This window comes from Anomaloglossus baeobatrachus, chromosome 5, assembly GCF_048569485.1.
Source record: "Anomaloglossus baeobatrachus isolate aAnoBae1 chromosome 5, aAnoBae1.hap1, whole genome shotgun sequence".
Lineage (NCBI taxonomy): Eukaryota > Metazoa > Chordata > Amphibia > Anura > Aromobatidae > Anomaloglossus > Anomaloglossus baeobatrachus.
In genome coordinates, this window is record NC_134357.1 from 503,227,302 (window position 1) to 503,241,095 (window position 13,794).

A 13,794-nucleotide genomic window follows, 5' to 3' on the forward strand; every position below is an offset into this window, starting at 1 on the left:
CTCCCCATTCAGGTCCCTACAATATCGGATCCTCTCAGATCTTCTATATAAGAGAATTCACCTGATTGACCCATCAAGGATGGATAAGGACAGGGACAAGATAGCGGAGAGGATATTACACCTCACCCTAGAGATCCTCTTCCGGCTTACTGGAGAGGTGAGAGATTCTGATGACGTCACATTACATCATTCTTACCTATGGGAATAACAGATGGACAGAACTGGAGAGGTGAGGACTCTGGAAATGTCTGTAGTGAGGTTTATTAATGTGTCTCTCCATAACCAGGATTACACAGTAGTGAAGAAGACCTCTAGTGAGCGCTGTCAGGACCCTGTGTCTGAGGGATGGGGAAGACCCCTGAGCCCAATCACGGGGCCTCCACCTCACCCCCTGATACGTGAGGACATCAATGACCAGAAGATCCTAGAACTCACCTACAAGATGATTGAGCTGCTGACTGGAGAGGTGACACTGCTGGGAATGCTGGGACATTATACAGTAACGCTATGAAGGGATCGGGGGATGACGGTATCATTGTATATGTCAGGTTCCTATAAGGTGTCAGGATGTCACCATCTATTTCTCCATGGAGGAGTGGGAGTATTTAGAAGGACACAAAGATCTGTACAAGGAGGTCATGATGGAGGTTCCCGAGCCCCTCACATCACCAGGTAATAGTCAGGACTAAATACACACGGCCTATAATTACCTGTATGTAAAGAATGAATTCAGTCCCTGTATGTGTTTCCTCCAGTTTTATCCAGTGAGAGGACAACACCAGAGAGATGTCCTCGTCCTCTTCTTCCTTCCTGTAAACAAGAAAATCCAGATGTTCCTCAGGATGATCAGGTAGATGGAGAGAAGGTGTCATGAAATCTCCCTATGATGTGTTGACGGCTGTGAAGGTCTTGTGTTTAGTCTTGTTTTATCCATTAGTATAAGGCTTTATTCAAAAGAGTATTTTTTATCAGTATTTGTAAGGGAAAATTACGAGTTTCTCCTAAAAAACAGAACAAGTGTCAATCTTTCAACTATAGTTTTTTTTTGTAAGTTCATCTCCTGGTTTTGGTATAGAAACACTGATGTTTAAAAAAAAAAAAGGACACGTGAATAAGCCCTAATAGTGAACAGCCAATTTTCTGCTATCTTTTCCTGGTTGTAGCAGTAAAGAGTAAAATCTGCAGAGATGAGCTGTGGATGTGAAAAGTCATCATGGCGTCAGGTTTAGATGACTAGGAAAAGAATGACAACAACTCCAATCAGAGTAGATGTCATCTATAAGGTAACTGCATCTAAGGCCTCTTTCACACGTCCGTGTCCCCGGTACGTGTTTGGTCCTTTTCCTCACGTACCGGAGACACGTCAAATCAATGGGTCTGCACTCACGTGCGTATTCTGCCATGAACCGTGTGTATGTGTGGAGCATACGTGTGCTCCACACGTAGACATGTCCGTTTTTCTCCGGCATCACGAGTGTCACACAGAACGCAAACGGGTCACACGGAACGCAAACGGACCACACGGATGTTTTCTGTGTGACACGCACCGGAGAAAACACGTGTCTGCGAGGAAAAAAAACCAAACTTTACTCACGTTCTCCAGCACTGCTGTCTCTGCCGCTGCTGTCACTTGCTTCCGACCGCCGCTCATTATGCTCATTGCATATTAACTTCACTGCGGCCGGAAGCAGCAGCAGCGAGGAGTCGGCAGGACCAGAGACCGAAGATGAGCGCCAGGGACAGGTGAGCAGAAAGTTCCTGTTCTCCATGTGTTATCACGGATAACACACGGAGAACACACATGTGCCGTAAACATGGCTCTCGAAGGGCAAAACGCACCTCTGACACGTCCGTGAAAAACGTGTGTGATTTTCACGGACGTGTGAAAGAGGCCTAAGGGTGTATTTACAGAGGAGAATCACGGCCATTAAACGATTGGCTTCATATAATTGGTCGGCAATCAGCAGTCATATAATAATCTGTAGACAGGCCGAGCGCACTTATGTGTGAACAGAACAACTGTTAATCAATATGTGCATTTTTCTACAGAACGATGGTATTTAATCAAGCTTAAAATCTATTTCACTCAAAGTAACATTTTGCTTGTGTATCTGGTAATTTACAACCTGTGTACCTGTGAAAATATAATGAAATGTGGTTATTGACTATCGTTTAGTATAAATGCACATTAGAGAATAACTAAACGTTTGGGCCTTTATAATTCTAAGCTGATCCGTTGGGGACCCGATCCTCAGACACCCTTCAATTGCTCAAACACCTTTTAGAAATGCGCCTTTATGGAGTACACACCCAGCGCAGAGCGGATGCACTAAAAGTAATAGGACTGTCTCCTGATCTGTGCACGAGGTCTCTGGATATATAAATGGGGTCTCAGGATCCAGACCCACACCAATCTGCTCAGGATTAAAAGGCTTAAAAACATATTAGTTAAGTTAATCTTTAAATGTATAATAGGGCTACTGCATGCATTTAATCAGTACTGTGGTTGCTTTATGTTGTGTAGCCTGATGATGGTTGGTAAGTACAATTTGCATCATGTTTTTAATTTTGTTAAGGACATTCTAGGAATTTCAGATTCATACAATGTAATTGGATATACCCAAGGTTATTCTGACATTGCAATTGTTTGCTGTACTAAACTTGGTGCTGTATTCATGTACTGATGGTGATTTTGTGCTGTATCTCAATCTCTGAAAGAGGGATTTAACACGCACTGGCAGTGGTGGCGTGTCATTCCCTGCTCCTATCAGTGTGCCCGTGACGTTATCATGAGCCGCCGATGGGTTTTCATGACTGCAAGTGGTCAGCTGATGAACCCTGTATCTGTCATGACGATGCTCCTGTGTACGCCGGCTGTGAGCGACATTCATTTACCCCATAGTAAATAAAACAATCAAAAAAATACCCATATGTGGCATCACTGGATTCAGAAATGTCCAATCTATCAAAATATAAAATAAAGTAATTTTATCGGTAAATGGCGTACCAAAAAAAAAAGCAAAATACCAGAATTGCATTTTTTTGGGGGCAATAAGAGGCGCTCAAAATATCATATCTACCCTAAAATGCTATCAGTAAAAACGCCAGCTCAGGGTGTAAAAAACAAGCCATCACTGTGCCCCAGATCATAAAAAATTAAATCAATACAGGTCTCAAAAAATGAAACAGAGTTGAAACTGAGCTGAGATTTGGTCTAAGAATTATTTCATGTAAAGTGGGTCTTTTTCAACTCTGTCTGAAGCCCTATGCCCGATAAGCATCTCCCCTGATGACTCCTGGCGTAGGAAACGCGTTGGGAGGCTTTATGGAGGGCTTAATAGGGCAATATTCTAGATAAGGGTCAGTGTGGGACTGCCCTTGTAAAGGCAGGAGGTAATGGGGATTTAGGGTCCAGTATAGTCCATTACAGGGTAAGAACTCTACGCCTGGCTATGGATGGACACCTGATCCCTCTACATTTATGACCCTTCTTTATGAGACCTGGATTTATGGGTGAGACCAACCCTTTTTCTTATTTATCACCACTGTGATTATTTCCAATTAACCACATGACTGCTGAGAGTTCTATTCTTAAGACTAAAACTAATCCACTTATGTTTCACCATTGTGATTATTCATAATTAGTAAGTCACTATTGTGACTGTTTAATATTTCTCCAGTGCGATTTAAGACACAATAGTCATATGTGAGAAAATATCCTAGAATATATTTTGGAGGGCTGCGATAGTGACCATTAAATGTTTGTTACTAATATAATGTTTGGATGGCTCAAAAAAGGAACCGATGTTGGTGATAAACGAATGTTTCTAACTAGCCTTATGATTTTCCAGATGAACTATCAATTTAATGGGATATCATATATTGCATCAATATGCTAAAACTTCATAGATAGTCCCTTTCTTTTGTTATTAAACGGGAATACATCCAGCTGTTATAACTCTCATTAGATTTGATAAATTATGAAATAGTGGATCAGTATCGGTTGAAATTACGCTTCATATTCAGACTCTAATTTTGATCTTTATACAGTATAGCTGTTACGGTTCGGGGTTCGGTCTAGTCCCGTCACTGAATCCCACATTGGGGTTGGTTAACTCTGCAGCTCCACCTGGCCGTCGCTTGAGGCATCAGGTGGCTAGAGTTTTGTACCAACCTGAGCCTAAGTGCTCATGCGGCCACACTGAGCATGTGCGTGAAGTCATTGATGACAAGGCGGCCACTAAATGGTCATCAGTGACATCAGCGATGAAGTGGCAGCCCCTGTATGGCTGCAGCTGACGCCATTACCATGTGGCCTGGGCCAGGTTGGCGGCTATAAAAGGTCTGTAGCTCCTCCCATTTGGGCGCAAGCCTCATTCTGCATGCTGACAGCAAAGGCTGCTTTCCCGGTTGGCAGGAGTGAGTGGGTTCCAGCGCCATTTTAGTCTGGAGTGCCTGTGGCAGACTTGTGTATATGTGCCAGTGTGAATCTGAATTTAGAGCAGGCGCCGGTACCAGGTACTCGTATCAGGGAACAAGCACGGTGAGGGATTAGGGTCCTTCTGGACAGACGTGCCCCCTACGCACGTGATCAGTCTGCAGTGGCAGTGGCAGACTTGCAAGTGTGTGTGCCAGCCCTGGGTACCCAGTGATGCTAACTGGGTGGCCTTTACAGTCTGACGTGCCCCTGTACGCACGTGACTGGCTCAGTGGTTATGTTCTAGGTTTCCCAGTGACGCCAACTGGGTAGCCTTCATGGTCTGACGTGCCCGTACGCATGTGACCGGCTCAGTGGTTACGTTCCAGGTTGCCCAGTGACGCTAACCGGGTTACCTTTCGGTTTGTCGTGTCCCTACACACGTGACCGTTATCTGTTGTGTTTCCTTTGGTTTTGATGTGTCCCTACACACGTAACCGTTACTTGTGCACCTGTGAGGTTAACAGGGACACACTACACGTAGGAGTGTGCCCTTACAACATCTCATTCGTTTCCTTTGTGGTCTCCTGAGTTGCTGTATTTCGTCCTCCTGTCCTTAGTGGCTTTAATACCTGCCCGGCGGACGAGAGGTGACAATTGATATTATATTATTTTATACTAGAAGGTGGCCCGATTCTACGCATCGGGTATTCTAGAATTTACATATTGTGTAGTTCATGTATGATTTTTGTTTTTTATATATATATATATATATATATATATATATATATATATATATATATATATATATATATATATATATATATATATATATATATATATATATATATGTTGTTGTGTGTAGTTACAAAGTGTTTGTGTAGGGCGCTGTACATGTTCTGGGTGTGACGGGGGGTGAGAGCGGTGTTGTATGTGTGTTGCGTGTGTTGCGTTGTTTGTGGAGCGCTGTGTGTCTGTTGCGTTGTGTGTGTGTGTGTGTGTTGCGCGGTTTGTGTGTGTGTGGTGTGTTTTGGGGGGAGGTATGTTTTGTGCAATGTGTGTGTTGTGCGGTATGTGCGTATATTTGTGTGTGCCGCGGTGTTTGTGTGTTGGGTGTTGTGTGTGTGTGCAGCGTTGTCTGTGTGTGTGTGGGTGTCTGTGTAGGGCAGTTGTTTGTGGTTCCCAGTGTGTGTGTGTGTGTGGTGTGTTGTGCAGTGCGCGCGCGTGTGTGTGTGTGTGTGTGTGTGTGTTGGGGGGAGGTGTGCACTTCCCATCGTGCTCCATCCCCCATGCAGCGCACCCCCAATCGTGCTCCATCCCCCATGCAGCGCACCCCCCATCGTGCTCCATCCCCCATGCAGCGCACCCCCCATCGTGCTCCATCCCCCATGCAGCGCACTCCCCATCGTGCTCCATCCCCTATGCTGCGCACCCCCCATCGTGCTCCATCTCCCATGCTGTGCACTCCCAAACGTGCGCCATCCGCCATGCTGCGCACTCCCAAACGTGCTCCATCCACCATGCTGCACACTCCCAAACGTACTCCATCCGCTATGCTGCACACTCCCAAACGTGCTCCATCCGCCATACTCCGCACTCCCCATCGTGCTCCATCCCCCATGCAGCGCACTCCCCATCGTGCTCCATCCCCTATGCTGCGCACCCCCCATCGTGCTCCATCTCCCATGCTGCGCACTCCCAAACGTGCTCCATCCGCCATACTCCGCACTCCCCATCATGCTGCATACCCCATGCTGCGCACTCCCCAACGTGCTCCATCCGCCATGCTGCGCACTCCCAAACGTGCTCCATCCGCCATGCTGCGCACTCCCAAACGTGCTCCATCCGCCATGCTGCGCACTCCCAAACGTGCTCCATCCGCCATGCTGCGCACTCCCAAACGTGCTCCATCCCCCATGTTGCACACCCCCCATCGTGCTCCATCCCCCATGCTGCACCAGCATCAGCCTCTCCACCCGCAGCATCAGCCTCTCTGCCCGCAGCATCAGCCTCTCTCCTCCCAGCATCAGCCTCTCTCCTCTCAGCATCAGCCTCTCTCCTCCCAGCATCAGCCTCTCTCCTCCCAGCATCAGCCTCTCTCCTCCCAGCATCAGCCTCTCTGTCCCCAGCATCAGCCTCTCTGTCCCCAGCATCAGCCTCTCTGTCCCCAGCATCAGCCTCTCTGTCCCCAGCATCAGCCTCTCTGTCCCCAGCATCAGCCTCTCTCATCCCAGCATCAGCCTCTCTCCTCCCAGCATCAGCCTTTTCTGTCCCCAGCATCAGCCTCTCTCCTCCCAGCATCAGCCTTTTCTGTCCCTAGCATCAGCCTCTCTCCTCCCAGCATCAGCCTCTCTCCTCCCAGCATCAGCCTTTTCTGTCCCCAGCATCAGCCTCTCTCCTCCCAGCATCAGCCTCTCTCCTCCCAGCCTACCCCAGCCTCAGCCTCCCCCAGCATCAGCCTCTCTCCTCCCAGCATCAGCCTTTTCGGTCCCCAGCATCAGCCTCTCTCCTCCCAGCCCACCCCAGCCTCAGCCTCCCCCAGCATCAGCTTCTCTTCTCTCAGCCTCCCCATCCCAGCCTTCCCCAGGATCAGCCTCTCTCCTCCCAGCCTCCTCCAGCACGCCGTGCTCCTCTGCCGACACTCACAGATCCAATCGCATACACTCACACACACCCACACACACCCGATCGCATACACTCACACACACCCGATCGCATACACTCACACACACCCGATCGCATACACTCACACACACACACACACACACACACACACACATTGACGATATTGCACATACGCGCTCATACTCACAACATCCGGAGATACCACATGCTTCTGGCCATGTGATCCTCCGGCAGGTCCTGGAAGCTCACAGCACAGTATCGCCGCCGAGAAGCAAGCGATATCCCAGGATGTTGTGAGTATGTGGATGTGATGTGATGTGTGTGTGATGTGTGTGTGAGAGTGATCTGATGTGTGTGTGTGTATGTGTGTGTGTGTGCTGTTATGTGTGTGCGTGTGTGTATGTTCCGCCGCTGCAGGACCTTGATGTGTGGATGCGATGTGATGTGTGTGTGAGGTGTGTGTGAGAGTGAGTGTGATCTGATGTGTGTGTGTGTGTGTGCTGTTATGTGCGTGTGTGTGTGTATTTTCCGCCGCTGCAGGACCTTGATGCGCTGGCAACTATGCTACCATGGTTACCAGCGTATCTCGTCCCCCGCTCGCACGGGAGCCCACACCAGCATACGCCGGCCAGCCCCAGCAATGCGAGGGTATGTGTCGGCTGGTTTGGCGGCGTACGCTGATGTGGGCTCCCAGGGGTACAGTACTCACCTGGTAGTCGTGGCTCCGTGACCGTGTCGGTTCGGTGAATGCGTGGGGGGGCGGGGCCAGAGCTAGCGTGCATTGCGAGAGGGGGGCGGGGCGTGGCCGAGTTGCCAATGCCTGCAGGGTGCCGGGGCGAGAGGCCAATCTGTGGGGGGGCGGAGCCTGGGCGAGCGGTCAGCCAATCCGTGTGGGGGCGCAGCCTGGGCGAGCGGCCAATCCGTGCGGGAGGGCGGGGCCATGCCGAGCCCAGCGGCCAATCAGCTTTGTGTCACCGCAAGGACACAATTTTGGAGCAAGACAGACAGACAGAATGAATAAGGCAATTATATATATAGATTCAATCGTATATACCCTTCCATACCAATAGCCTTCTTCAGTTGGTTATTATTACTGTGGTTTTTAAATACTCTTATCTAATGCCACATATATTTTACAACAAACCAGTGCCCGTTATCCAGAATTGGTTTTTGATGGTCCTATTTGGACAATATTTTGTGAATTGTTTTTTACACTATTATTGTTTCTGTTTTGAATCGTCTTGTATACTTAATGTGAATATTTTAACTAGAAGAATTAAACGTTATGTATTAATATAACTCTCTATAGTTGCTGCTAGTTACACTAAATGGTAAAATCAATAATATAATTCAAAAGTACAACTCATCCGGAAGAAACCAAGCCCTCATATGTCTATATTGACCGAAAAATAAAAAAAAATTGTGGCTCTTGGAAGAAGGGGAAGAAAAAACAGAATATGCCATTGCATGAACGGGTTAAACCACTCTAGTCCTCATAAAACTAGGAAGCCACAGGGTGTCCCATATTGAAGTATACTGTGTGATCCTATGTAGCTCACTCCCCTTTCTCTGTGTGATCCTATGTAGACCCTGTAGCTCACTCACAGTCCACCATAGCCGATAAATTAACATAATAGTTGGAATTTTTCCTTAGGGCACCCTAAAATTATGTGCTTGCAGTGCCTTATATAACCTAGGTGTATTAAGATATTTTTGGAGTCATGATGATCCCCGTTTTTGACACTTTCTTTGCTCTCCTCATTTCCCATGGGAGTCAAAGATACGTCGCTCCCCCCCCCCCTTCCCCAGGGTCGTCCCCCCACCAATATGTTGAAGATGAGCTGCCATATAATAGCTCCATGGGTTTAAAGCACCAGAAGACCAGCTGTTTTATCTCTTTGCAATGTTCCCAGCGTGATTTGCGGAGTTTGTTTTCCCCAGATCAATTCCCTAAACAGGCGATTCATTTAAAAAAAATAATTAAAAAAAAATATATATAATATATCTGAGGTATCCACACTGGGGCGTTATGCGTAACACAACAATTGGGGCAACCAGATCACTTTAATTACATTTGTACGTCCTATCGCTGTTGGTGGTATGGACCAGGTTGTTCCCAGCTTTTGTTTGAACTTTAATAATTGGAGTGAGGTTTTAGTTATTTTAATTGGCTTTCAGCTCAATCACGAGCCATGGTGACTTGATGGATGAACACTCTGTAGGAAGAGCAATCTTGTACACGCCTAGATAGTGTTACTAGGGTCTTCTCCACTGTTACCTTGTTAGTATCAAGCCATCGGGTTGCTGGTCTTCCTCTTCAACTGATGATTTCTATTTTTTACCATGATGTCATTCTCCAGTGATTGCTCTCTGCATATGATGTGTTCAAAATATACCTTTGCTATTGAAGTGCTGTGATCTGAATTTGAAAAGCAAAGGGTTTAGGTAATCCAATTACTGATGTAGCCAGCTGAAATTTGCATAACAAACAGTGACAGGGTAGTACTGGCCATCTGGAAATTGGCAGATACCTACACTGGGCTGCTCTGACACTTGGTATATCCCAATATCTTCAGCAGTGCAGAATGGAGAAGGGGGGGCGAGTTAAGTTGTGGCAAACAGGTTGTAGCAGTGCAAGATGGACTTTGTAGCATTAGCACACAGTAAGCCTGCGGAGGACAAGAGATGGATGTAAACATCAGAGCTGCTGCTGGCAGACACCAAGATTGCTATCTGTATGATAAAATATTTATATAACTATATTAAGAGTATGGATTCATTTAGTGGCACATAATAGCACAATGTATGAATATAAAATTAAATGAGTTAGGGTAATGTATACCTTCTTTAAAGTGGTTGGAGCACATTGAACGCCAAATAAGGAGGTGCCATTTTTGGCCGCCATGTTCATTAACTATTATTTTTATTAGGTTTTTTTTAAACATTTCATACGAGTTCTCCATATGTCTGACCTTAACAATATTTGTTTCAGGGTAAAGATCGGACCCATATTAATACTACAGAGACATATGTGAAGGATGATGAGCGATGTAAGGAGGAGGTTCCTACAGATAACCGCACAGGTGAGTAGTGACTACTAAATGCAGAGAAGTCACTGATTGTTATCAGTTACCGGATAGTATAATTATGTTTTGACATTTTTAGGGTCTATTACACTGCGTTTTTCATGTGGATTTCACACCTAAAGATTTATTGCTTAAAGTAAACACAAAAACACTTTCACATCACTTTGTATGATTCTCTCTCTCCCTCAGAAAAGATTCTTTTGTATTCACAGTCCTGCCTAACACCGGACACTGTGCTCAGTGGATGTCTCTAAATAAACAGTGTCATGCAAAAATTTGGGCACCCTGGTCAAAATTACTGTTATTGTGAACAGTTAAGCAAGTTAAAGATAAAATGATCTCTAAAAGGCATCTTAAAGATCAGAAATTTCCTTTGTATTTTAGGCAAAAAAATTAATTAATTTTAATCTTTTACATTTCAAAAATTTGATGCAAAAATGTGGGCACCCTTGGAGATTTGTGTGCTCAGGTAACTTTGACCAAGGTTTTAGACCTTAAAGGGAACCTGTCATCAGAAATTTTGCACTAAACCTAAAAGATTCCCCCTCTGCAGCTCCTGGGCTGCATTCTAGCAATGTTCCTGTTGTTCTTGTGCCCCATTTCTGACCAAAATAAAGACTTTGTAAAGTGGTACCTTTTTGTATTCAGATCTTGATAATGGTACACGGGGGCGGGCTCTCTGGTGTCCGTTAGTCTGCCTCCCTGTCGCTTTAGGCCGTCCCCCATCGCGCAATTTCAAAGAGGTGACGTGAGGTAAGCTGGCCAGCGCTTGCGCAGAACGGTGGAGACGGCGGTGAAAGCGCGAGTATGCGATTATGAGCGGGTACTTGCTGATGAAAAGTACAGCGCCGCCCATAATCTCGCGCATGCGCAACACGTCACCAGCGGTCACACTGTGCACATTGCACAGTCCCGCGAGAGTGGCACGGCGCATGCGCGAGATTATGGGCGGCGCTGTGATTTTCATCAGCAAGTACCCGCTCATAATCGCGTGCTCGCGCTTTCACCGCTGCCTCCACCGTTCTGCGCAAGCACTGACCAGCTTATCTCACGTCACCTCTTTGAAATTGCGCGATGGGGGATGGCCTAAAGCGACAGGGGGGCAGACTAACGGACACCAGAGAGCCTGCCCCCATGTACCATTATCAAGATCTGAATACAAAAAGCTACCACTTTACAAAGTCTTTATTTTGGTCAGAAAGAGGGCACAAGAACAACATGAACATTGCTAGAATGCAGCCCAGAAGCTGCAGAGGGGGAATCTTTTAGGTTTAGTGCAAAATTTCTGATGACAGGTTCCATTTAATTCGCCTGTTAGGGTTATGACTTGTTCAGCATGATCGTTGGGAAATGTCAGGTGATGCAAATTGCAAACTTTTATAAAAAATCAGCCTCCTCTAACCTTCTGCCAAAAAACAGCAACAAAGGGTTCTTCTAAGCAGCTGCCTAGCACTCTGAAAATGAAAATAGTGGAGGCCAACAAAGCAGGAAAAAGCTAAAAGATGATAGAAAAGCGTTTTCGTTTGCCCTTTCCTCAGTTTGACATATTAAGAAATGGCAGTTAACAGGAACAGTGGAGGTCAAGATAAGGTCTGGAAGACCAAGCGCATCTGAGAACTGCTCATAGGACTGCTAGAGAGGCAAATCAGGACCCTTGCTTGACAGCAAAAGACCTTCAGGAAGATTTAGCAGACTCTGGTGTTGTGGTACATTGTTCTACTGTTCAGAGACACCTGCACAAATATGACCTTCATGGAAGAGTCATCAGAAGAAAACCTCTCCTGCATCCTAACCATAAAATTCAGCTTCAGAAGTATGCAAAAGAACATCTAACCAAGCCTGATGCATTTTGGAAACAAACCCTGTGGACTGATGAGGTTATAATAGAACTCTTTGGTCACAATGATCGAAGTTATGTGTGGAGAAAAAGGAGCACAGAATTTCAGGAAAATAATATCTCGCCAACCATTAAGTGATCATTTCACGGGTAGAAGGAATATTGGATTCAATGAAATTTCAACAAATTCTTGATGCAAACATAACACCATCTGTATAAAAGTTGAAGATGAAAAGAGGATGCAAATGGATAATCCTAAACACATGTCAAAATCCACAATAGACTACCTCAAAAGACGCAAGCTGAATACAATGGCCCTCACAGTTCCCTAAGCTAAACATCAGTGAAAATCTGTGGCCAGAGCTCAAAATGCATGCAAGACAAGCCTGGGAGGCCAAACCTTTGCATCGGCCCATTTTCCTTTTTTAGGTAACTTTTAACATTTGAAAGTAAAAAAAATAAAATATATATATAATAGATATATATAGATATACAGTATATCTTTAGGTTTTTTTTGTCTAAAATACAAAAAAAGTGTTGTTTCAAACTTTATGCCTTTTAGAGATCATTACATCCTCCACTTGCTTAAAGGGATTATCCGGCTTACTTTGGCTATTTTTTGTTATTATCCTATTGGGCTACATTGGGGCAGGTAAGTAGATAGTAACTACTTATCTGCCCTGCTGTCAGCCCCTCTCCCCCGGCTCAGAGCGATCATGTGACCGCTCCTGCCGCGATTTTACTGCTTCCTGTCAAGCCGACAGAGCAGGACCTAGTTGACGGGCTTCACAGTGAACAGTATGTTGCCGCCCTGCTACTTACTTAGTGGGCAGGTATAGTGCGTTGAGTCCCCACTCACCCCACTTTCCCCGCCCCCTCCCACACATTCTGTAGTCTCCCTTCCCCGCCTCCTGTGCGCTGCTACATGATAATCCAGCTGATTCTCACATTGTCCAGTTCAATAACAGGCAAGGAACAGAAGTTGCACCTTTGCTTTCGCAGACACTGTCAGCCTTGTTTGCTCGACGGTGTCCCCAGTTCTTTATCATGTTTAGTGCACGCCGCCCTGGGAACTCTTCCCCTCCCCCCCCCCTCATGCACTCTCCTCTCGTGCGCTGTCTCATCATGTGCTGAGTGCAGCGTTTTGAGCTCCTGGCTTCTAAATGCTTTGAAGCCAGATCAACACTAATCTCCTGCATCCCAGTCTTGCGCTCATATCGGAGTGAGGAAGAGAGAGCATGGGAGGGGGGAAGAGAGACCACGGGAGTGTATCAGGAGTGTGGGAGAGAGCACGGGGGGAAGAGAGCACGGGAGTGTGGCAGAGAGCACAGGGGGGCAATAGAGAGTACGGGGGCAATAGAGGGCACGGGGGGGAAGAGAGCATGGGAGTGTGGGAGAGAGAGCATGGGGGGAAGAGAGCATGGGAGGGGGGAAGAGAGAGCACCTGGGGGAAGAGAGAACACGGGGGGGGGGGAGAGGGAGCACAGGAGTGTGGGAGAGAGCACAGGGGGCAATAGAGAACACGGGGGAAGAAAGAGCACAGGGGAGGAAGAGAGCATAGGCGTGTGGGAGAGAGCACAGGGGGGGGGGGAGAGCACAGGGGGGAAGAGAGAGCACGGGAGTGTGGGAGAGAGCACGGGCGAAGAGAGAGTACAGGGGTGAAGAGTGCACAGGAGTGTGGCAGAGTGAGCATGGGGGGGAGAGAGAGAACATGGGAGGAGGGAAGAGAGAGCACAGGGAAAGATGAAGCACAGGGGGAGAGAGCATGTGGGGGGAGAGAGAGCACGGGGGACAAGAGACAATGTCCCACACCACTCCAGTCCTTTAAC

At 46.7% G+C, this 13,794-nt stretch overlaps 1 protein-coding gene across 1 annotated transcript in view; it reads left to right on the top strand.

Annotated features, from left to right (window-relative positions):
* Positions 1-355: 355 nt before the first annotated feature.
* LOC142311928 (uncharacterized) overlaps positions 356-13,794 on the top strand; it is a 252,254-nt gene continuing 238,815 nt past the window's right edge. The window contains exon 1 of the mRNA XM_075350796.1: positions 356-466. Within this exon, the coding sequence (XP_075206911.1) occupies positions 443-466 (24 nt within the window). The 5' untranslated portion in view covers positions 356-442. The remainder of the gene's footprint in view (positions 467-13,794) is intronic.